This window comes from Simochromis diagramma, unplaced genomic scaffold (assembly GCF_900408965.1).
Source record: "Simochromis diagramma unplaced genomic scaffold, fSimDia1.1 OVJJ01000370.1, whole genome shotgun sequence".
Taxonomy (NCBI): Eukaryota; Metazoa; Chordata; class Actinopteri; order Cichliformes; family Cichlidae; genus Simochromis; species Simochromis diagramma.
In genome coordinates this window covers 640,243-664,960 of record NW_024387012.1, presented here as the reverse complement: position 1 = coordinate 664,960, position 24,718 = coordinate 640,243, and the positions used below count along the sequence as shown (strand labels likewise).

At 38.9% G+C, this 24,718-nt stretch overlaps 3 protein-coding genes across 4 annotated transcripts; 1 reads left to right on the top strand and 2 right to left on the bottom strand.

Annotated features, from left to right (window-relative positions):
- Window positions 1–1,080: 1,080 nt before the first annotated feature.
- On the bottom strand, window positions 1,081–6,578 carry si:ch211-63p21.8 (kelch-like protein 33). Its single transcript, XM_040041066.1, has 4 exons — window positions 5,514–6,578; window positions 4,486–5,434; window positions 4,218–4,388; window positions 1,081–3,461 (listed from the first exon to the last, which is right to left on the bottom strand). The coding sequence occupies exons 1-4, from the start codon at window positions 6,331–6,333 to the stop codon at window positions 2,942–2,944; spliced, it is 2,460 nt and encodes an 819-aa protein (XP_039897000.1). The 5' UTR covers window positions 6,334–6,578; the 3' UTR covers window positions 1,081–2,941.
- Window positions 6,579–8,086: 1,508 nt separating this feature from the next.
- On the top strand, window positions 8,087–10,117 carry cbln11 (cerebellin 11). The gene is made up of 3 exons (XM_040041110.1): window positions 8,087–8,335; window positions 9,359–9,487; window positions 9,687–10,117. Exons 1-3 carry the CDS (start codon window positions 8,188–8,190, stop codon window positions 9,971–9,973), a joined length of 564 nt encoding a protein of 187 aa, XP_039897044.1. The 5' UTR covers window positions 8,087–8,187; the 3' UTR covers window positions 9,974–10,117.
- Window positions 10,118–10,223: 106 nt separating this feature from the next.
- LOC120739315 (protein mono-ADP-ribosyltransferase PARP14-like) lies at window positions 10,224–20,098 on the bottom strand. Of its 2 annotated transcripts, none has more exons than XM_040041046.1 (15): window positions 19,826–20,098; window positions 18,643–18,806; window positions 15,912–17,978; window positions 15,150–15,386; window positions 14,843–15,067; window positions 14,627–14,693; window positions 14,193–14,336; window positions 14,011–14,070; window positions 13,739–13,912; window positions 13,416–13,554; window positions 13,258–13,313; window positions 11,611–12,315; window positions 11,290–11,423; window positions 11,017–11,194; window positions 10,224–10,910 (listed from the first exon to the last, which is right to left on the bottom strand). In XM_040041046.1, exons 1-15 carry the CDS (start codon window positions 19,998–20,000, stop codon window positions 10,630–10,632), a joined length of 4,806 nt encoding a protein of 1,601 aa, XP_039896980.1. In that variant the 5' UTR covers window positions 20,001–20,098; the 3' UTR covers window positions 10,224–10,629. The 2 variants fall into 2 exon arrangements, with proteins under 2 accessions (XP_039896980.1, XP_039896981.1); XM_040041047.1 differs by having other exon boundaries at window positions 18,658–18,806.
- Window positions 20,099–24,718: the final 4,620 nt, after the last annotated feature.

Genomic DNA, 24,718 nt, shown 5'->3' with positions numbered 1-24,718 from the left:
TCCACACAGTGTCTCGATATGCTAGAGAACTCAAAATTTTAAGATGATAACCAAAACTTTTGAAATCATAACTCAAAATTACACTTACCTCTGCTTGCATCTATTTCTTTGCACAGAAACAAACTTCCACACATCTCCCACAAAAATCAATTCTTCTAAACTAATATTCATATTTACTAATTAATTATAATACTTAGTAACACTTACACTAATGTGCATGCTGTGCTTGTTGTCATGAAAAGGTTGTCTGATTAAATATAAAATGATCTGCTTTGTGTTGCTTGACATTTCACAAGTTCATAAAAGAAATATCAAAGAACTACAGCAATGTTGGAAGCAACATTTTCTACAATAAACCTTTTAAGGACTTTGGACCAGTTTGATTAATATATTATGCCTAGAAACATTTTTTTAAGTGCTTTACAGCATGTACACTAAAATAAATCCGATGAAGTCCTCTAAATTACTAGTGTTTTTTTTTCCTCCATAAATGATTTAGAGAAAAAAAGAAATTCTGTTTACCACGAGCAGTCTATTATAGTTCACCAGTTCACCTTCATGACACTGACTATCACAGCTACACTTCAGGGGCCATCTTGCTGAAGAATCTGCATTCCCAGATGAGCGCCTGGGAATTTGGAGGACTGGATATCACTGGCAAATCTATTGGGTCAACATCATCCTGTGGAGAGCTGGTTTTTCTGGTTTAGCCATGTGAAAAATGTTTCAGTGTTTCCTTTTTGTCATGGATTTGGCCCTCTTCTTTCTTCTTATCAACTATTTATTATTTTGTACGATACTAAATCGGCGTCTGCTTTCGATGAGAAATCAGTTTGGTTGTACAGGTCGAATTTGGTTAACTTTGGTCAAATTTAAATCTAAAAGGGCCTGGTTCAACTCTCTTTTTTTAAAGCAATTTTGAACATTTTTTGTGTATTTAACTTAGATCGTCCTACTGTTTCTTCCCATATCGCAGGTTGGCATGAAAGAATAACCAAAAGGTTTCAGCATTTTACATTTTAGCAACATTTTACATTCATGGACACTGATTGTGAGTACAGGGGGTTTAATTGTTTTTTTATAAAAACATTAGGAATCATCACATATTGGAGTCAAAACTTTTTAATAGTAATCATATAGTAAGTTGAAACACAAATGGAAAAACCAAAGCTTTCAAGCTGAGTCAAAGCCCAAGCCCAGGCAATAACACCACTATTAGCAGCACTATAGGCAGCAGCAATTCAATTTTATTTGTACTATATAACTTCAAATCACAACAGCATTAACCTTAAGGCAACTAAGCATTATATCTTTCCCTAGTAGTGGAAGATTATACCAAACAAAAATATAATTCACTGTCTTGCATTCGGCTGTTACATAAACGTTTAGAACCTCACAGAAGGAATGATCTTAGACTCTCAGATAGTTTGATCTGTTTGGACTCAGATAGGGATGGTTTGGAAAGCACATGGTCATTTCCTGGAAAGATTTGAATAGCTAAGCCTGTAAGAATATGAAACCAGATCATTTATCATTCAAAATGTCACTGTCATGTGGTGCCAATGAAAATTCTTCAGATCTAAAAGTTTAGGTTGTAATGCTTTCATCAACTCTGTATCACTTATTTTTTGCTTATTCTAACTTGACAGCCCCCCATCAGAGAGAGAGATAAACTATCATATTTACACTACCAGTCAAGTTTGGGCACTGTCACTATCTGCAGAAGCAGACTGTGTGGAGTGAGGAGGTGGACCAAAGTGAGGACACGTGAAAATTAAACTTGATTTTAACAAAGGGCGAGCTGTTTATTGAAGTCTGGTAAAACAGTACAAAAACAAAAGGCAAAGGCACAACTAAGCTATAACCTAAACTAGGTGAGCTAAACATAAAGAACCTAGAACATGACAACCTGATGTGGAAAACCTGAAACACGAATGCTGCACCAAGTGAGAGTTAACAGTTATTAAGAATTAGCTATTACGATTAGCCTGTGGTCAAAGTAGTCATTCATTTCAAAATGATAAACTCCATCTATTTTCTTACCACTTACATATATATTATTCTTATTCACACACACAGGCCTAGATACTGATACTAGATACTGGCAACCTTCTGGTACCACTGGTTGCAATTATGACTCGTAAGTCGTTCATGAAGGTTGATGGCAGTCACTTTACAACTGATTGAAAAACACCAGTCAGTGAACCCCTAATAATTGCAAGCTGCTAGGGAAAAAGACTGCCTGTTGAAATTGTTGCTTGAGGCTACTGGCAGCTGCAAGGGAAATTTGGTCACAAAGAGATATGAGGTGCTGTACTAAAAACTTTCTTGCAATTACTTTGATCAGTAGCAGATTATCTGTATTTCTTATAGTTTTATATCAAAGATGCTGACTTATCTGCAAACACTCTCCAACTGCTCTTTGTATGATAGTGAAACCATGAAAGCTCCAACACATACCTCAATTAGGGAACACTTGCCTTCAAAGTAAAATTTGTGCCTTTTGAAATGTGTTGGTTTAACCAATAAGGCGTATTTTTCACTTAAACAAATGGTCTCTGCTTCTGGTTTTCATTGCACTTCAAGTCTTACTACTGCTCTGCAAGTTAAACAATACATGCAAACAACTCAACATCTTCCATCCAAACCATGGTTGACTGGGATAAACAGGTTTTAACCAAAATAGTCATAAGGAACAGCCTTAGTGCAGCATCCTCTTTGCAACTGCCAGCAACCTCCAGCAACCACTCACCAACTGGTTGGAGAATACATATTTTTTCCAAGCAACCTATGGTTATCAAAAGGTTTGCTGACTGGTCTGTAGGCCTGAGTGACTGAGGCCTTAGATATCCACATTTGAATATTTTACTTCTATTATTGCAGTAATTTCAGTGTTTAAACAGACTGCCTAATTGAGGAGTGTATAATTTTAATAAAACAGTTACTGTCTGAGGTGCTGGGGCAGGTGCATCAGACAAGCTCGGATGTCTGTAACAGCTCCAGGCAGTTTGCCCATGGTCTCCCATCTCTGCATGATGGGATCAAAGCGGTGGACCAGTGCAGATTCACTGTAGTCATCCTGGCAATACCCTCCCAGTACATAGATCTTCTCCTCCATAACAATGGAGGCTGCACCAACATGGGGCATGGGCAGTGACGCAAAAGTAGTCCAGCAATCAGCCACAGTATCATATACCTCACAAACTAGTTGATCAGTGTAAAACTTCCTTAGGTTACAGACTCCACCGGCAACATATAGATGACTCTGTAGGGCTTCCATGCAATGCTGGGCTCTATCATAGGTCATGTCTGCCAGGTAGATGGTTCCCCTCTCTGGGTGGTACAGACATGTGGACACAAGGCACTCATATTTGCAGTTGAAACCTCCAGATATGAAAATCTCTCCATTAATGATAGCAGCAGCATGGCCACTCAGAGCCAGGTCCAGCGGTTGGACAAAGCTGTGAAACAAGAGAAGCCAGGCAGTCATGTCCAGATGGACAGTTGTAAGGAAAATTATTTTTTTATCTGCCACAAAATGGCATTACTTGACATATATGTAACTTTAACAAAACAATTTTATCAGAAATGAGCATCATGTGAAATATAAACAAAAAGTGATTCAGCTGCATTTTCCATGAACCTTCCAGTTTACATTTCTGTGATGACAGCATGACTTTGGACGAGGTGAAGGCAGCAACTCGGATGAATCCTCATTAAAGTCTGAATGTTTAGATTTCATTCTTTAACTCACAAATGCTGTAACTGAATGCTGTAATGATGTAATAGACAATATTTATGTTGTTTTGCTTTCTTTAACTTGCATTTCTGTTTAAGATGCACCACCATACCTGTGTAACTTTCCACCTGGTGAAACCAGAACAGCAAAATACGAATTTCTTTAAAACATGAGACATTTCTGGGATTACAGTAGTGTGAAAAACCCATTTTTTGGTGCATACTATAATTCAAGGGCAAGACTGACATCTGCTGTGGAAATCATGGTACTGCATTTGAATTTAAGGGTAAAGCATGAAAAACTTCTATCCATTATAACTATTATAAAACTTGACTCTTTTCATATTGCCTCAGTCTTTTAACTTTGTTGGCTGATTGGTATGTCCACAATTCAAAAACAGATATATTATTCAAGCCCAGCTAAAATATCCATCATCCATTATTCAAGATTCTGTTTCATTTTAAATAACTAATTTTACCTCCAGGAGTCAGTGTCTGGGTTGTACATCTCAACACTGTCTACGTTGGTGTTGATGTCTTTATCTCCACCAATGGCATAAAGATGTGATTCACGTACCACGACTGAGAGGTTACTTCTGAACTCCTGCATGTCTGCCAGCCTCTTCCAGCAATCATTCACTGGGTCATAACTAGCATGAGTGCGATAAAAAAAAAGTGATATATGTAACAATCTGTTTTTGTGAATGCAAGAAGTTGTATATTCACTGACTAACAGTTTTTATTTACCTGTAGGCAGATTTCATAATATCATCCTTTGCATAAAAGAAGCACCCTCCAATCACATACAGCTTCCCATCCATTACGGCAACTCCATGCCTAAACTTTGGTTTATCTGGAATCTCAGTTAATCTCCTCCACTCAACGTCCTTCACCAACCCTGTGCCACTGCGTAGGGAGTTTGCAAACCACACTTCCCTGCTCGGTATGCGCTGACCAACATCTGGATTCAGTTGGTCTCCTCCAACCAGAACTAGAGTATCTTTTGGTCGCCTGATCCGCCAGTGATCCTGGGACTTTGGAAGGCTGAAACCAAATTCTTTAAGTGCTGAACCATAAAGTTCCACCTCTTTGTTGCCAAAGCACTCCATGCGTAGATTAATGGCTCTAACCTCTCTGAACTCTCGAAAGGTCATGAGGGGGAAGCGAACTCCAGTCATGAGTAAGCCTGCATGGGCCAATCTTTCTTCGGGATCAGCCTCAATCCATGAGATTACGGCTCGAAATACAGCCAACTCTGAAGGTACACAGAGGCCATCGCAGCGAAGGAAGCTTAAAAGCTTTTCTGCTTGTAGGTCCTGAAACTTTGTTGTGCCTGATACTTCCATAAAGTTCCTCAACACAAAGTCATTGGCCTCCTCAAGAAGTTCTGATATTTCATATGCTTCAGCAAAAGATGCCACATCCAGGCAGGAGCTTGCCTGGATCTCTTTTTTCATAAAGTTGAGGCAAATTGATAGAGCAGATTGGAATTGAAGCTGAAGCGCCATGCAGGTAATCTCAAAAACAGAGTCCCAGCTAAGTAGAAGGATCCCACTGTATGAGTAGCTAATAAGAGCCTCTAATTCACATGTAGACAGGAAAGGAAGGGCAACACAACTCTGATGGGATTCTCTCATTCCACATGTGAACATGCCACGGAAGTAATCACTGCTTACTGCCAAAACAATTCTGTGGACTGAAGAGAGACAAAAGAAAAGCTTAAACTTTGACCACTATGATGCATTCATTAGGATATCAAAAGCAGTTGTACTAACCATGGAAAAAAGTTCCATCCACGTCCAAAATGACATCACACCCCACTCTATCTGCCCGCAACTGTTCAATGGACTGAAGAGTAGTTTTTATTTGTTCTAGAGCAGAGATGGTTTGTGCTTCTTTCTTGAAACATTCACTGTTCTCCTTTCTTTCCTTGTTTTTGCAGATGTCCACAAGTCTTGGAATTGCAAGGACTTGAGCTGCAGCTTTGATCCGGGCCATATTATCATTGTTCAAAGATGACACAAGCCCAGTGTAGGCAAACTCAACAACAGCCTGAAGCCCAATATGGTCAACCTCTGAACTCAATTGCATTGACCACCTCTGGACTCCATCTTTGTCCTCACTATTGTCAGATTTCTCCTCACTTTTATCCCGTAGTCTTTCCAGAAAGAAGCCGCTGACAGCAGCCAAGATAAGGGAGTGCACTTGGAAGCTTTTCTGATTTTCAGTTGTCAATGTCAGGTCTGTAAGAAGAGATGAATCCAAGAATTCTTTCAGAGCTACAAACACCTCTTTAGGGTAGGTTTTGTTGTGGCATGCCTGGACTTTATTCTCTTCAGCTCCCAAGCTTTCAGCGCTTATGTGCTCCGCAATTCCCTCCTGACTAGTACCGTTCATTCCATCTCGAGTCTCTTTTTTGTCACTCCTACTTGTCAAGCCCATTCTCGAATCATTGTAAGCAACAATTCTTCGTAGCTCCCGGTTGTCCTGTTCTATACCTTCACCACCTTCTTCAACAACTCTTTTCCTTCTCTCCTTCTCTCTCCTCCACCGTTCTTCCCACTCCATTGGCAAGTAACGCCTTGTAAACTCCATGTCATTGGTTATTTTCTTTTTGAGCAATAGCTACTTCTGTCTTTTCAGTTACTTATGCCATCCAGCAAAAAAAAATAATAATACTGTTCTAATGATTTTTGCTACTTCCTATTTAAATCCCCCCTGTCGTTCTCTGTCTTGGTCTCAAGTTCACTTTCTGCATAAACAAGCAGCTATTTATAGCTACTGGGTCACATAGGTTTAATTTCAAGTGAGGCTTCACATGCTTTGTACTGATTCAGAATAAGGAGAATAGAGTTTTTTTCTGCTACAAACATTTCACATTAAACAGGTATTAAACTGAATGACAGCAATTGGCCTTAAATATAGTTAGGTTCTATTAGTGATTATTAAAGAGAAAATATTTTACAGTTCTCCAGTTACTTGCAGTAATGGAACTTTTTTTCTTAGAAATAGGGATTCATACACAATGAGGAGGAAGGATTTGATGGCATAATCTCTGGGAGATCTAAGTGCAGTAGGAAAATTGTACAATACTGCACAGACCTGAATTAACATCACGTAATTGACAGGGGGATGCATAGAGTACTAATAATAAGTAACATTAAAACAGATGCGCACTTTTGACTTATTCGATTTGTTATCATAATCTCTTTATTAGACAGTAGTAAGAGATACTAGTCTTAGATTTCCACAACATTGCTGGTGCAGTATAATTCTCTAAATGCTATGTATTAAAATTTTGAGTCTTAAGTAAAACTGCTTAAATTTGCAATGTTTTGTAATTCAAAACGTTAAAATAGATACAATGTGAATCTGGTAGTTTTAAGGTTGGTTGATGGTTACCACTCGTATATTAAATTAATAAATACCCTTGCAAAAAGGTATCATAAAGAATTATATAAAAGATCTGCCATCTTAAAAGTGCCATATCTAGAGTTAGAGTTAGGCTTTGGGTGTAAGCTTTGGGCTGTGATGATTGTACAAAACAAAACTCAACTCTAATCTTAACCCTGGACAGACACAGATGTCAAGTGGTATAAACATCCAACCAGTCTATGGCTGAAAACTAAATGTACTTTCATGAACAAATGTCACCAGTCTATGTGGTACATAGTTTTTATATCTAAGACACACCAATATCAGTGGTCAATAATCAATAGTAACTTTATTGTCCCCAATGGGAAATTTATTTGCAGTATCAAACAACACATACACAAGAAAAAAAAACATTTTCAATAGTTAATATTTTACATGGGGATAAGCAAAAACAAAGAGGAGCTAAAACGTGGTCATGCTGTTATCATAGTTTCTATATCTCTTAAATTACTTTTACCCAACCCCTTGTTTCTCCTACAACCCTATTCCCATTCCACGTGCAGATAAAAAGCAGGTCAAAGATAAAGTCACGCTTTCTGTTTGTAATCTGGTGAGTGTGATAAATGTATATTCCATTTCCAATGCTTTATTTAACTCATAAAAGTCCTGAATAACAAACTGGCAATAAGGACAAAGGTTAAAGTTTATTCCATCATCATAAGATTATATGATGTTTTTCATCACTTTATTTCTAATAATTAACCCAGACCCTTTTATAAATAGGTTCTTTACACCGTGGTCATCAGTGAACCACAGAAATCGTAGAAATACCATCTAACCTGGAAAATGGAGAGATTAACAGTAATTATTCTTATTTGTTTACTTGCTGGTTTATCTGAATGTGAGGAAACGGGTGATCAGAATGAAATCAATCAGAACCTGATCACTGAGCTCTCATATGAAGATACTAAGGCCGAGAACAATAACGACGTGTCAGCTGACCCAGGGTCTGAAACAACAGCCACTCGGACAGTAAACAAAACAACTGACCATCTATGTGAACCCAACATCTATATGGTGCTGAAGGAACTGGGGGCTTTAGAAGAACGACAGAAAGCCACCGTAAGAGCTCTTGAAGAAACAAACAGAAAGCTGGAAGCCAGTGAGAAGAAGGTGGCTGCACTTAACAGCACACTGACTGAGCTCAGGACAGTGTATGAAGGTAATATTTGGTAAAAATTAACTGAATGAATGAATAAAAGTAATGAACTTTGCAGTCATTGTGCCATGTAACTTTTCATGAAGTCTATTTTACAAAATAGTCTTTTATTACTCATTTTTGATGATTGTTGTTACAAAAGCATTTTAGTTATAATACTAAATTTAATTTATTGCAGGCGAAAAATTAAGCATTAGGGAGGTTCACATGTTTGGTGCCTACAGACAGATTTCTTCTATTTTAGCTTCTCTTCATTTGATGTCTGTAAAACCCAGAATCAAATTTGAAATCCTTCTCTCACAAGGAACTCACGGCACAATATTGTCCGAACAGAGTACTTAGTCTCAGGCTGCAGACTAACTTATGGTTCTGAGTTTGTGAGTAGAATGGGAGGCAGTGCGTTCAGCTCTCAGGCCTGTCTCTTATTCAACCAGCTTCTAATTTGTGTTTCAGGTGTCAGGTATAGTACACTGTTTACTTCTCTCTTCTCTCTACTAGATTAGGTTTAATACTTTCCTTTTTTATAAAGCTTAGTGCTCAGGCTGCTGGAGGATCTCCAATTCTTTTCCACTCCCCTTGTTTAATTCCCCACATGTTTATATGCCCTAACGCATTAAACTTTTTCTTCTCTTTTTGTCTCATCTCTCTCTGATATTATTGAATTCATACTTAGTTGAGGTGAAAGGTGACTGTTTTCTGCTGATTAAATACTGGCTAAATACTAAAGCTCAGAATTAATCAAACCAAGGCTCAAACCAGATCTGGTGAAATACAGATGTTATTATTATTCTAGTAAAGTTTCAGTTCTTGTGAGCTTCACTGCTGTTGTACTAACAACAAAAAGAAAAGGTGTCACTGTGTGTTTAAACAATTCTAGCTCTATAACATTTAAGAATGGTGGCAACAATATAGTATAATAATGAAAATATTAAATAATTTGAAAACTGATTATTCTTGTTATTGTTACTTTTATTTATTTATTCATTTGGAGGAAACAAGCTAAAATATATTTTCTGGTGTTTTTAGGACAACGTCAGGTTGCATTTTCTGCTGCTTTACCCACAGAAGCCACTATTGGGCCAGCAAATTTTCTTTACCCTCTGGTGTACAGACATGTTCTGTACAACGTCGGAGGACACTACAGTCCAGTAACAGGTTAGAAACCAGTGCGGCTGTGTGTGTGTGTGTGTGTGTGTGTGTGTGTGTGTGTGTGTGTGTGTGCGCACGTGCCTTCCCCCTTTTCTGCTGCTGATAATTTTATAATCTCTAAAAAGTATTTCTGTTCAGTTTGTTCTATTCAGCAGGAGCATTATTGGATTAATTGCTGTTACTTTATGGTTGTTTTTCGATGCAGGGTATTTTACAGCACCAGTTCAAGGAGTCTATTATTTCACCTTTTCTTCTTTCTGGTGGGGACATAGTAGTGGTGGAACCAGTGGTGGCAGTCTGTACCACAATGGAAACAGGATTGTATCATGGTATGGTCACAGTCGGGCTCATCCCATCAGTGGCTCAAACAGTGCAGTCTTAATGCTACAAGTTGGAGACAAGGTCAATGTTCGTCTTTGGGATAACCGACAGATCAGTGATAATAGACATAAGTACTGCACATTCACTGGATTTTTGCTTTTTCCAATGTGAAGTGGCATCAGACAAAAATGTGACGTGTCATTTTTTGTACACTTTATTTTCTCTTCTGAAAATGTTGTATTTGTTTTTTTGTGTGGTTGACAAAGATGTACTCCATATAATAAAGATGTTTTAATAACCATGATAATATTAAACTCCTCCCCCCAAGTCTTATAAATACAGTATTTTCTTACGTTCTTAATCCTTACCTATTTCTAAGTAATTATGCAATTATTGTGGGAAATGCGAAACATAAATAATCTTAAATCTTAAAACTTTGTATTTTATTTAAAATAAATGATTCCAGTTCTATTCAAGAAAATTTGTATTAAAAAAAAAGAACAAAAGAAGTGAAAGTCATTTTTCATATCACAAGAACTACGTAATGTAGAAACTTAATGGCTGTTGGGGGCAAATGAGGCAAAGTTATGACTCACAACCGTTCTTAAAAATCTCTCAAATACGCAGTTAGCTGAGATGAAGTCTTATCGACTTTAAATAACTACTTGGTTTTGATATACTTTAACATGCATCTGTATTACCGGGATACATTGCTCAAGACAAAATCTAGATAACAAGATCTAACATTAATTCAGAGTAGAAACATTTACAGTATAGTACATTTCTTTGACCCCACAGTGTTGATGCATGACTTCTCTCAGTCCTTCTCACTTGAAGGTAATGAGGTATTCTGGGTAGGCCTGGTCATCATGGAAGATCACAAACATGCTGGGCTGCTGCTGGTTGTCCACCAGACTGTCGTAGCAGTCAGTGGGATCTGAGCCTCGAGGAGGAGGTGAAATCATGCTGCTCTTACCGACCGTGTAACGGCCAGTCAGGACACGAACAACATACATCCTCTTTAAGCCTGATTTGTCTGCTGGGGAAAATCCGTTAGCTGAATATGCTGCATTGACAGCAAAGTAAACTCCTTTTCCATACTTTGCAGCTGTAATGAAATCACACAAAAAACCCAACAAAAATTAGGATACATTTTAGGAGTATGTCCTTTCTTGCTGAGGGATTTAAATGACATATTATAAAAGATGCCTTACCATGTTTTCCTGCGTGACCCCTGTCAAATCGGTCCCGTTCAATGCATTGGCATGACTCTGCTGTCGTGCCATGGTAGAGAGTCTTCTCACCTAGCTCTGCTTGTCCATTCTTGGCCAATATACGCTGCTTACACACACTGTAGGCGTTCCACAGGTAGAGGTTTTGCACACGCTCAATCTGAGGTCAGAAAACAAATTAGTCAACTGCCTTATGTACGGTGTGTTTTATGTTTAAATATCTTAGCAAGCATGATTTCTTGTAAGAATACTCACTTTGCAAATGTTGAATTTGGCTGTTTTCAGGAAACCCTGGGCTATTTCCCAGTATTCCTGTGAGGTAGGCTGCAGTTCTACCTTCATGAACAATTCTTCCTGCATAGGATCCCATTTAACTGGCATCTCCAATGCTAAAGTAAAAACCAAACAAATGAACCATATGGTTAAGGCAAGATACTTTCCTGAAATAAGTAGTGAGGCAAAGTTTCTACATCACAAAAGGGAATGGTCTTAACACAGGTGACTATGGTTAAAATAAAATAAAACAAAACAAAACGAAATGAAACAAAAAAAGAGAACCTAGAAAATGTGACAAACCTCCAGACTCAATCCTTTTTAGCTTGTATGTCATTCCTGTCACCCCATTTGTGGCTTCTTGTGTCTTCAGGTTTACGGTCACTCTTGAGCCATCTGGCGCATCTATGTCAAGAAAGATTTTGTCCCGCGTATGAGCATACTCCAACATGTAGTTGTCACACAGACTCACCTCCTGCCAGGCTCCATTTATGCCCTTCAAAGACCACTGCACATTTAGAGCTGTTATTGCTTGTTCTTTATCTTGAATGTCTTTAAAAAGTGCTTCTTGGGTTGCTCTGCCTATGAGTTCAGTGACACTCAAAACGTCCTCTTTTAGGCCTTCCAGCACATAGACGTCTTTTCCTGACCCCGTCTGAGCTCTTGCTTCTGGTCTGACCGTATTTCCAGCGCTGCTCTTGTCATGTTGATGTTTCTTGTGCTCCAGGCTTATTCCAAAGACTCTGATTTTTGCCTGCACAGCCTCGAGCTCCATGGGCTCAAGCACTGAAAATTCCTCCACGTCTACTTCCCTCTTTATCAGGTGCTTCTGCAGGATCCTCTCCAGCTCACTTTGGATGGTCTTGGTGATGTATGGATCACAGCTTATTACACGTATCATAGCTGGCTGAGGTTTAGAGGAGGCAAAGGTTTTTTCTTGTGGTCCCATTGAAGAGAAGAAATTTGATTGTTTCTTTTGCCACTTCTTGAGCTTTTGTTTGGCTTTTTCTAGAAAATGAAAAAAAAAAAAAAGCAAATAAATGGGCAGTGGAAAATACCCAGTGAGTATCAGCTTCTGCTCTAGGGTCACTATTACTCATTTTGTGACTGCAGTTCAGGATCAAATAAGGTAGATAGACTGCTGTGAAGTTGCTTTAAATTTTCAATATTCCTAAAGCACAGGTTACTAATGCTAATGTTTTCTTTTGCTAATGTGTGCAAGCTAGCAGGCTACAATATTGCTGTTTAATACCAGAAACATCTATAGATTGTGGAAACTTTGTCTACAGTCCTGTCTACAAGGTTTCATCACCACCAGCTTATATCTCTGAACTGGGTCTTCATCCCTGTCATGGTGGCTTCTTTTGGCGAATTTGTTGACAAAACGTGTGAATTGCTGTGTGGTAGCTGTAGAGCTATTTCAAGATATCAGTGGGTGAAATTCTAGTATTTCTTATCCTGGTACTTAACATTAATTACTTCATAAGCATACTTATTACTTAACCTCTGAGCTAAATATGGTCATTCTTGGCTCTTAAACCCAACATGGACAGTGCCAAAACACTAACATTGAGGCTGAGTCTGGAACCCAGTCAGTACTGTCAAAGTAACTAAGTCCAACTTTTATATACAACCTATGACATTAGCTCGCTATGAATCAAAGGAATATTACTTGAGTTATTCTCACATCTGAAAGAAAAATTGCATTTAAACTTGAATACTTATTACATGAATTTCTTTAGAAAGTTTCTGAGATGTACTAGATTCGTGAAAACTGCTGACAGCTGTAATTGTCAGTTAATTTTTGTAACTGGCAATTGTCAAAGATTTCTAATGCTCATTGAATAGTTTTTAATTTTTCATTAGAGTCCTGGTTTAACAAAGAAATATTCATTAATGTTCAAGGGGAGTGCAGAAGGAAACTTTCCAAAATTTTAAATTACAACAAACCTCTCAGACTGATGCGGCAAGGAGTTATTTGTCCAAAGCGATTCTCCAGCTCTTTTCTGCAAACACAGAGCGGGTGATTTAAACGATGAAATATGATTGGGAAAACAATGCTTATGGTATAATGTACTCTCATGTTGTGAAGATGTTTTGTTTCAAACCTGAAAGCCTGGAAGACTGGTTGTTCCATGATGACAATGCGAATGAGTGAGAGAGAACTTGGTTTCATCTTTGCAATAGCTGCAGCTATCCCATCCAGCATTGCTTTACAAGCTTTATCATAGGACATACCCCCCACTCCTGATAGGATATAAGACAGTTATTGAGAAAATAATGTGCATTATACAATGTTACAATAATTGATTATATGCTCTACATTTTTTCAGTGGGCACTAATTTGCTGCTAATAAGATGCAGAAATAAACACTTCCACTTGCAGACTCATATACATATATCAGCATACACACAGGTATGGAGTACTAACCCGTATTGATGGCTGGGAAGGACACAGAGTTGTAGCCTTTCTTCTCACAGTGCACCAGTATCTTTTTGCAGTACTTGCGAATCAACTGAGGATCGCAGTTAAAGCCAACGTGGATGATTTCCTTGCATCCCAGCATTCCAGGCCCTGTGGTGACCATCCAGTCTGATGGAATTCCTTCCCAAAGAAAGAAAGAAAGAAAAAAGAAAGATTAATCAATCAAAAACACAAATCTATAAAGATGTTTAGTGTTTAGTGTTATTCCTAAGACTTACTTTGAGCTAACTCTGCTTGGACTGATGGCCCTGCTGCGGTCACAATGGCTTTGGAGACACCTGCAGACACGGTTAGATATAAACCTAGAGTCATTTTCAGTTTAAGCAAAATATAAACAAATCTCTTGTGGTCCTGTTTTCACATTTTTTGTTCAGTAATAAATACAACATTTAGATTATACCAGAAGAGTGAGAGAAGTCAGTCGTATTGACAATGACATCGGTGCCCCCATTTAAGATGTCTCCACGGAGCATCTGAACCTTGACCGCACCCAACATGGCTGTGACCTCATGATCAGACAGAGAGACATGGCGGTAAAAGGACTCTAAATAAGAAAGAGTCATGGTTAAATATGATACAGTAAATAGTCACAATTTTCACAATTTTTTATAAAGCAATAAACAACTTTCTGCCTCCAGATAAAATATTGTAAAAAACTAAAAAATAATAAAAATATCTATTTATACATAAGTGTGTTACACTTATGTGGTGTTTTCCTGCCTCTTTGGAATCAGATAATTAATGTGGTCTTAAGGATAAATTCATTTAATTTCTAAAGAAGAAATTTACGCATGTTTTTAATTATTCTAAAATTCAAAATGAAAACATCCCAACCTTGATCTGGGTTAATATCATTTGTGAATCCTCTGAGATGCAGATTTCCCTGCACAGACTGGAAGGCCTGCAGATAAAAACAAAGTGATGCTCTTTTAGTAGTCAGTTGTATTTCTTCCTGGTAGTGAAAGGTTGTCCACTGACCAACACATTTAGTGGCTAAACATTTTTATTTTTATTTTTTAAACAAAAGGACTGTAATTAAATGGCCTTTACCTTGCTTGAATCTTTGTCACTGGGATGAATCACAACACGCACCAGGAAAGGTGGACTGTTGATTCTGTCCTTTTCAAATTCACCAACCTCCTCCAGCAGAACCCTGGATGCCACGCTGTGAGGAAATTGTAGGACAGCACCCGTCCCGAGCACAGGAAAGGCAACTGAACTAAAACCTCTGATCTGACAGGATGCCAGAATTTTTCTGATTCCCTGTCTCAGCACCTGGAAGATTAATTTATCATTAGGGTTGTAAATCTGAGTCACAAAAACCTATAACAGCACACAGAATTCCCTCTTAATTCACCTGGACTGCTGTTCCATTCTGATTGTTGTCCCAAGAAATTAGGTTGAGGAAGACCACTGCTTTGCATTGCAGAGGAGGTAGGTTCTTCACCAACACTATTTCACCAGGCAGTGTCACACCTCCTGCTTCCTGATGAAACTTTGCAATCATCTGAGGGCCAATCACTTTTGACAGCCCACTTCCAACACGAGAAGAAACGGGATCATGGGCAACCATAGGAGATACGAGGACATCAACCTTAAAAATCAAAAGCAAATTTTATTCAGTTTTAAAGGTCTTGTCGATTAATTTAAAAATCTAATAAATCAGCCAATAACTTCTTCCTTTCATACACGAAACAAATACAAATTTCCATGACATTGGTTAATGTGTAGTTATTTGTGAGCCCTTAATAAAATAATATGAAAATGCAGTTACTAATAATCTTGCTTTATTCTGCCTCACAACTCTACGTGGATCAGCTGGTTATATTTGTGATGCTCCACAAACATTTAGGCAACAGGGACATTACAAAGCGCCTTCTGTGGCTCAACTTTGCAACATTAATACTTGTAATGTGTAACCCTGTTTCTCTCATCTCTTGTTTACTTTTCAAATTTTCATGTCATATTTTTAGTCTTCATAAATACTGAGACCAGCATTTTAGCAAATGGCTAATATTAGCTGATATATGTAGGTGTAAATAAACCCCTAGTACTACTGCAGAACTGTATATTCAACCTTTATATAGAAATATTCAATTGTGGCTCACTAGTATTTTACCTGTTGGTTCTCTAGTGTTCCCTGAACGATCTCCACTTGGACGCAGCACCCAGTAGAGCCAGCAGTGGCTTGTCCCGCTGTATTTGGGCCAGATGCATTTGGCTGGAGTTCGGTACTTGTCCCTCGAAGAATTCTGTCACACGCATCCCGCATGGCCTTCACCACCTCTCCTTTCTTATCTATCAGGATGATTTTGCTCAGACTTCGACCTCCCTGACTGCCAAACTCTTTAACAGCAGTTGCAATAGCCTCAGCGCACACAGTAAGAGGAACACAGAACAAACCCGAGCTGATACAGGGCATGGCTATGGATGTAAACTTCTTCATTTCTGCTAAATTCAGAGCAGAGCTGACAGTCTTTTCCAGTAGCATTCTCTCTTTGCCACCACATTTTCCATTAACAGGCCCAACTGCATGCAGCAGTTTCTTGCATTTCAGGTTTCCGCCGGTGGTCATTGCCACATCACCTGTAGGGATTTTTCCACTTTGCTTCACCATGGCTCTGCACTCTATCTGCACCTGAGGACCACCTGCTTTACTCAGTGCGGCAGCCACACCACCACCATGTTCCAGATCTTCATTAGCAGCATTCACCAGAGCATCAGCCCATTGTGTGGTGATGTCACCCTGACAGACCAACACCTGGAGCCCATCGCAAAGGTTGTATTTGGTAACTCCTGAATTTTGTCTACTAACATGATTCTGTTCTTCAAGCTGTATGAGACACTTGTAGGATTGACCAACACTTACGAGAGTATTTCTTCCAGCGAGACCTTCAAAAAACCTTACTGCCCCTGGCATGCTAATGCTGACTCTGTCCCTAACAAGGGACTGAAGAAGTGGACCCAGCTTATTCCTAAACTCAGTCACTTTTCCTGATGGGCCTTCCAGTAGCACCACTGGTCTAGAGGAAGATGTTAAAGGACGTAAGGTAACCTCTGAAGAGTCACACTTAAACAGTTGCAACAGGTCTGGTAAGAGTTCTAGCAACTCTGGGAAAGGGAGAGCGACATGTCCTTCTACACTTGCCTCGTCCAAAATAAACTGTGTGACAATGTCGCTCAGCTCTTCAACCTCTTTGCTGTGGCCCACTAAGTACACAATGCTGTCTGAGGTAAACACAACTTGAGCCCTACACTGCCCTTGATTCATCTTATTTGTCTTGGAATTAAGTTTTTCCCGAAGCTCCAGTGGCACAATGGAGCAGTTCGGAACTTCAAACCTGACATCCTTGAATTTTTCTTGCAGGTTTTTTTCCGCATCATCAAGTTTACCAGCTGAGAGTGCAAAGAAAAGTAGCTCTGTGTCTCTTAACTCTATTTCCACCTTGTCACCGACACCTAAAAAATCACCTAGCACCCTTGGCCCTCCATACACCTTTCTGAGGAAGCTGAAAAAATGTGGGCTCTTGTCAGAAACTGTGCGATCTAACACCAATTTCTCCTTATCGGATACTAGCTGTCCAGCCTTAAGAATCTCCTCCACAGAACCTGCCAAAGTCAGCTGACCTTCGTCACCCTGTGTGGCTTTCACCTCTGGAAAATGTTCTCCCAAACTTTGCTCAATCTCTCTCCAGAGGAGACGGAGTTTGGCCTCACCCAGTCGACGAATACTGTTTTGCTTCTCACTCTCACCTGATGCTGATCCAAGTTTACCTCTTATGCCCTTGACTTCCAATAACTTGGCGTTCACCTTAGACTGTCTCCCAACCACCACTGTCAACCCAGGCTCACTGTACACCTTTACCTCATCTGTTGTCTTTGGAGAGTTCAAGGACTGGAGCAAAGCTTTGACATTGCGAGCATCCACCTCATAGTGGGACAGGTAGCCATCAAAAACCTTGTCTACCTCAGCTTTCCAGTTAACATCTGCAGCACATGGTTGATCTCTTCTGACTAAAACCTTATCTGGGAAAAGCTGAGCACTGCAGCCCACAGAGAAAAGCTCTGTCTCCAGTTCTTTTCCAGCCTTTGGGCATTCACTTAAGTAACGGAGGAGATAGCTATCAATAGATGGTTCGTATTCTTCACCACTGAGTGTCAGGCTTGATGCAGGAGATGACTGATTCTGCAGAAAGATATGCCAAATAATGGTTGTTAATGATGAAAAAGATATATTTCCACATTTTACCTTCATTAAGAGTTTTAATTTGTTTAAGTCTTAAATATCAATATTATTTGAGGTTTATAAGACTGGAAAAATACACTAAACCATCTTCTGTTCTTTCACAATGGTTGCTTGGGGTGATATGTAATTCCAATCCATTACAATAGTGTCACTTTATGTTTCTTTTATGTTTTATGTTATTTTCAGAGTTTATTGAGTTTTTTTTTTCTTTGTTCTCAGTTTATTATGACAGCAGCTCTGCTGTTTACCCCTTGTGGAATCTCACTCCTTTGTGTGTATGTATATGTGTATATATATTTATATGGTCTTTGTTTCTGAGACTCCGTCGTCATAAGTCGCCTTTTCACACTTGCTTCTGGGTGTCTTTGTGCCATTCTTGCAATAAGATAAATAACAAGCTCATGTTGCTTATCTATGCTTAACCTCTGCATCATTTTGTTTTTACTCATTTTGCAAGTTTTATACAGCTGGGTTGTCTTTTTTAATCAACAAACAAACTTTTTCAGTGTCTAACCAACAAAAAGAATTGATCATTTTCTTTTTTCCTTTGTTTTCAGTTATATAGTGTTGCATTTACAGAGCAATAACACATTACAGAGCTGACCTGTGAAGAGCTTACATCCAATTTGGGGCTAACTGGCTGGCCTGGAGACGAGGGGGATGTGGGAGAAGAGATGGGAGGTCCTGGGCTGTCTCTCACAGTCAGAACCAGAGTACAATCTGGAAAGTTGAACTCATGCTGAGATCTTTGCAGGACTCTTTGTTGAGCTGAAACAGAAAAGAAGACATTGTTTTTAAAGCCCAGCTTTTATTTATTTATTTTTTACAGCTACATTTTGATTGCATATGAAATGTGTGTTAACATGAGATACCCAGTCAGCGGCATGCTAACAGACTCACTCTTTCCGTTACAGGTGAATCTATGTGTATAAACGTGATTAGCACAGGTGGTGACATTTGCTTTTGTTACTGCACGTAAACCTTTCAGGTTCAAGGATTTTCACTTGACTTGAGTACAGTAAAGAGCAGGGTGCCACTGCATGCTTCTATTTCACTACCTTTATACCAGGAATGATATTTCATATACACAATGGAGAAAACATGATGCTTCAAAATAATTTCAGTTATTCTGCAGTGTAGAGCTAAAAAATAAGAAGTTTCAGCTTCTCAGTCATGAGGATTTCAATGATCTGTTTTTGGACCCTCGGCAGCTGCATCAGTTGGATAAGTCCCCAGATCACGTGGTGTGCCGTTTTCTTATTTTCCCCGGAGAAGCTTGTCACGTGGTTGTTGTAGGGCCCGTACCACATCTGCTTTACTTTTAATTAGAATGACAGCTCGTTTGTTTGCTTGTTTTTCAGTACGCTAATGTTCTTTCTTGGAGTTTTAGTTGTAATTATTCTAATATCTTTACGCAAAGTTTTGGATGTTTTTTCTTTCAATATAACAAGCGACGATTACGTCTTACTGGTTTGTGACACTTGCCCTAAACAAAAAGAGTGAAAGTGAAACTATGCTCTCTTGTTTTTCTAAATGGCCACAGTGACGCAGCGACAGATACTTTAAAAATGTACTTTAAAAAATAAATACACAGTAAAAATACTCCGTCGTATTCAAACTGTTCACATTCATTAAAACATACAAAAAATGATGGACAATAATCGATTAATATAAACTGTTTTCATGCTTACTTTCACTTTCCATACTTTCATTTTCATGCCATCAAAATAGTTTTCACATTAAGAGATCAAAAAAGACTCTTATTCAAATCAGTTCACTTGACTTACCATCTCGCTCCTTAAACGCGACGCTGTAAACTTTGTCGTTCACTTCCGTCACCGAGCCGCACTCACCGCCGCCCGATTTGCGACGAATATGGAAATAGTTTTCTATCCTCTTCCTTTGCTCTGCGCTCAGTTTGGAACACTCGAAGAAAACGGGATACTTGTAAATGTCCCCCATAATGTGAACTGGAAAGACTAAACAAGCTCACACCTGGAGCGAAAGCTTCCAGCAGTCAGAGGCTCAGCAGCCCAGCGTGTACTGTCTCAGCTTCTTAGACGTCACCAGCCGTGAACGGCATCATTTCCTCCTTCCTCACTGGAGAACTGTATTATTTAAAGAAATTAAATCCAACAATAGCCTCAAATATCGCTCTGGGAAATACTGAAATAAAGGGTAATTACTCTACTAAGTATGTAGTATGAGGAAAACTTTCCTCCACTTTTGTGCTTCAGCATAAGATGTTTTGTCTTTCTGTCTTTCTTTTTTGCACAGATGAAGTTCCGTTTCTGACCAAATTTATAAAACAAAATTGCATTTAGTGTATTTTCTAAACTGTGATGACTTTATTATTATTATTATTATTTGTGTGTGTGTGTGTGTGTGTGTGTGTGTGTGTGTGAATAAAACTAAAGACATGGCAAACAAAAAGTTTTTTAAAACCTTTTTTTTTACCTATTATTTTTCTGTCCTGATCAAACTCAGGCTCTGCAGTGAGTTAAAGCTTTAACGAAGCCTTCATCTTCACGGCCATTGTGAAAGAGGTGAGGTACAGAACACAGAGAGACAAAAAAAATGCCTGTAGATCTGATCTGCTAACCTATCAGAATCAGGAGAAACAGACTTCCCTGCTTGCTTGCTCATTTGAGTGACTGTCATAATTTAGTGTGCTCTGAGTCAAACACAATACTTCTCACGGGTTACTTTTATTTGAATAAATATAGGATGCTTACTGTAAACAAAGCCTGAATAAATAATAGGTTGTGGTGCGATAACTCAAGGGTTGTGCAGTAAATGACTTTGGTAATGTAAAATTTTAGGGAAAGTGGCTGCATTGGTTAACTGTTCAAAAATTTAAAACAAAACAACATTTTTTCCTGAGGACTTTTGTTGACAACCCAAAAATGTATATCTGTGAACCAAAGGTGGAAATATCTCTTTATCATATTAAGGATGGTGTTCATTTAGGTTGAGAGATGCACAAAATGTAGAGTCTGACACAGAAGAAATATAATAATCCTGAAGGGCTAGTCAGGTGTTCAGAGATGTGTTCACAGTTGTGTGGGAGAGGTGAGTGACAATGGAAAAAGAATACACTTCAAATGTCCTTTGATGTCCTTTGTTAAACTATCAGACCGGTGAAAATATATTTCTTTCTAATAACCTCTATGACAATCCATCTTCTTCTGTTTATGATTGGATAAACTGAGGAAGATGGATGGATGAGAAGCATAAATCGAGAATCCACAGGCAGACTTAATAAAAACAAAACACATCATGGCAAATGTAATCCAAAAAACAGGCTAGAAGCACGCAAGGGAAGTCACTGCAGAGAGCAAATGTTACTGGTGCCATGGGGATATCTGGGCCTTCATCAAGTGGCACACAGGTTAGGGAGCACTGTGTAGCCAATTTGACCAAAACTGTGGATTATTACATCGTCACATACCCGTAACTTAGATTAATAAGAAAAACAACTCAAGCTCTTGATTGTGTTACAGGATACATTGGTTAATTTTTTGAAACAATGAATAGCTTCAAGGTGTCCCAGGGATTTAGTGTCTGTGAACTGAAAACGTACTAGGATTTCAACATAAAATCCACATTATTTGGAGAGCAAGCAATCACATTCAGTGAAGAGAAAGCTCTGCAACAGTGGGTTCAGGAAGCAGTGCCACAGGAGGCTGAATGCACTTCACTCATTCCCTCATTATTCAACATATTTACTTTAGAATCACATTAAATTAACATCGTTCCACGTTAAAACTTCAAATGAAATAAAACAATTTAACATAAAATTACCTACCCCTAACTTAGAGAATTAAAAAATAACTGCTGAATTCATTGGTCGTAACCCAAAATGCACACTTAACACTCACACTCAGCTTTCCCATAACATTTCCAATCAATGTGTGATTATTCCTGAACATGACATTGTTGACTGGCTCCCTCTAGTGCTGTGCTCATCAAACCACATGAGAACACAGGCTATTCTCTTAACTCATATACTTAATACTGTCTGGTGAGCACTGCAACAAACTCTACAACACATTTTCAAAGTTGCAGATTACTTATATAGCTAAAATGCACTCAACGTTTAGCATGTCCATATTGGTTTGGGGCAGTATCAGTCACAAGGCAGGGAACGCATGCAAGCATTAGTTTGCTCTAGCTCTCCAGAGCTGAATGTCATGGCGCTGGGTCTTTGACACACTGTTTTGTTTTTGGACTTTTGAATCTTTTTAGTTTGGGATTTATGATGGGATTTCTTTGTATTTCTACAGTATCTTGTATTATTTCTCGGTCATTCCTAGTTTAGTCAACAATGTTTCTCATTTTGTTTCTTTTCATGCCCAGGCTGTCTTGGTCATATCTTGGTATGTCCTCCCTAGCGCCCCCTGAACGCAGTCAGTTTTTGTTTCCATGTTAGTTTCCCTTTCTGTTCATGTGTCAGTTTGTATTACGTATTATGTTTGTATTTTGTACTCCCCAGATAACAGGGAACCATCTTTTAGTGGAAACTTACTGAAACACTGTTGTTTAGACTAGAATCGGGTGACCAGTAATAAAATTGTCAAGTGTCCGTCAATATTTTGAGGTCCGCTGCAACGTATCATGCAGGACGCATCTCCCCTCTAGAAGTAATTGTGTAAGAGAGTAAAGTGTGAAATAGTCTACTGAGCAGTGTGTTGTCTCCCATCGGATGCCTCTGAGGAATCAAAAGAACTCAGTGAAGTGTTGATATTTAACAATTTGTGGCTTGTCCGGGATTAGGAAGACAGATTGGGTGGTTTGGAGTTCGACCAGCGAAGCGAACAGCGACCCGGGTCATCTTAAAAAGGTAAGCACCACCTTTAATCTAAAGTGTGCATATTGGAGCTTATCTAAACTGTCTGATCGCTAAGTTGTTCGAGTACTCAGGTCAATTTGCTGCAGTAGACAAAGAGGCGGTGTGTGATCCGTCCCAGTGCGTTACAGCAACTAAATTGGGGATGTATTAAATAAATAAGCCAAGTAAACTAATTGGCTGTTGTGGATAGCGACTGAAAAGATTAAGCAGAATTGACCTAGGGTGTGGTTGCCCCCATCGCTCGCAGACGCGAGGGTGAGCCCTGTGGGACGGGACTATGGTGACACATTGATATTTAACACTATTCATGTGTTTATGTTATTTTTCCATTGAGTTATTTTCCATCCTGTTTCCTTTAACCTTCCTTTGTTTTGTCCTGTGTGTCTCTAACAATTGTGTCAATTGTGTTTGTTTATATTTTCTGTGTCAAGTTAGTGTGTTTTAGTCGAATGTCCTCCTGCTTTCTGATTTATTTTGGTAATCTTTGTACTGTGCACTCAGTGTTCATTTTCACTTTCCACAGACTTGTTTCCCTGATGAGTTTCAGCTGTGTTCCCCGGTGTTTCCTATTTTCCTAATTACCCCTCTATGTATATATTGTCTATGTTTCTCTCTGTCGTTTGTCAGTGTCTGTTCATGTACTTCACCTGTGTCCTTTTGTGTCAATGTTGTCTAGTTTTGGTAGTTTCTCTTTTTATTTTGTAATTTTCCTTGGTTTTGTACTTTTGACACAAGCCTCAATAAACAGCTCACCTTTTGTTAAATGCACCCTACCTTCACCCATCTTGCACGAGCACATTTGTATATATGTAAACATGCTGTGCTTGATCTCTGTATTGTGGTGCTTCCTCTGTATCTTGGCTCTGGTACCGGTTCCTTGTTGTCCATATGTTCCTCTGACTCTGTATCCTCCATCTTCTGTTGCAGGTTCCTTCTGTATTTACAGAGATGATGATGAAACTGAAGACACTAACACTTTTGCTGGTTCATGAGGTGGTTACACTGCACTTTCCTGCCTCACTTCTGCTGTTTCTGTTGCTTCACTCACTGGCTGAAACTTGTGAGCTACAGCTCTTGGATTACTGTGTGATCTTTGCTGAGGCCTGTAGTGTTTCACATCACTGCCTTTAATGGACCTTTATTTTTTCAAATACCCAGCACCAAAAAAAGTCTGTTTTTTGGCAAGCATCTCATAGAATAGCTAGTCAGCACAGTAGCATCTTATGATCAGCAGGAAATGAAGCGATGCTAAGGAGAGGAGGGAGGAAAAAAGGATGACTTTACCCCCAACAGTTTGGATTTGAGCAACGCTGTCAATCAGTTTGCTAAGCACAATGTCTGAAAGGTGACATTCTGAAGGGTGGATAGTTCATGTTTTATGACCACTTGTGATTATGCACACATGCTGCAATATATGTGTGTAATATATGTAGAAGCTGGTCCTTTGGAAATGATTGAATGAAGAATTCTATAATAACTGTTGCTGTTTGGTGCAATAACCCCATCCAGTCAGTTAATCTATAAATGACTGGTTGCTTCTTTTGTTTCAGACATCACAGCTGTCTTTATGTCACTTTAGATAAATGCGTCCATTCTTCTGATCTGACTGTAGTTCTTGTGCATGGTGCTGATCATAGCTAGAAATATGCGAGCTATTATTTTTGCAGTTACACCGTCTTCAGCTCTGGTAAAATTCAAACTCCTGATGTGTACCTGTTTTACTAAAGGCTAATTTTTAAAAAATAAATTAAGAACTTCTTAGTGTTCTGGGCATTTAGTATAAATCTCTGAACTGACAATCAACATTTTCACCAGCAAATCAACACTG

Coding starts and splice junctions, on each gene's coding strand:
- si:ch211-63p21.8 (XM_040041066.1), bottom strand. CDS start 6,333: ATGGAGTTTACAAGGCGTTACTTGCCAATGGAGTGGGAAGAACGGTGG. Junction 4,389..4,485: donor ATTATGAAATCTGCCTACAG/GTAAATAAAAAC, acceptor CACTCATGCTAG/TTATGACCCAGTGAATGATT. Junction 3,462..4,217: donor CCAGACACTGACTCCTGGAG/GTAAAATTAGTT, acceptor CTTGTTTCACAG/CTTTGTCCAACCGCTGGACC.
- cbln11 (XM_040041110.1), top strand. CDS start 8,188: ATGGTGCTGAAGGAACTGGGGGCTTTAGAAGAACGACAGAAAGCCACC. Junction 8,336..9,358: donor GCTCAGGACAGTGTATGAAG/GTAATATTTGGT, acceptor TGGTGTTTTTAG/GACAACGTCAGGTTGCATTT. Junction 9,488..9,686: donor ACACTACAGTCCAGTAACAG/GTTAGAAACCAG, acceptor TTTTCGATGCAG/GGTATTTTACAGCACCAGTT.
- LOC120739315 (XM_040041046.1), bottom strand. CDS start 20,000: ATGGGGGACATTTACAAGTATCCCGTTTTCTTCGAGTGTTCCAAACTG. Junction 14,694..14,842: donor GTGACAAAGATTCAAGCAAG/GTAAAGGCCATT, acceptor TTTTATCTGCAG/GCCTTCCAGTCTGTGCAGGG. Junction 14,337..14,626: donor TGATATTAACCCAGATCAAG/GTTGGGATGTTT, acceptor TTTCTTATTTAG/AGTCCTTTTACCGCCATGTC.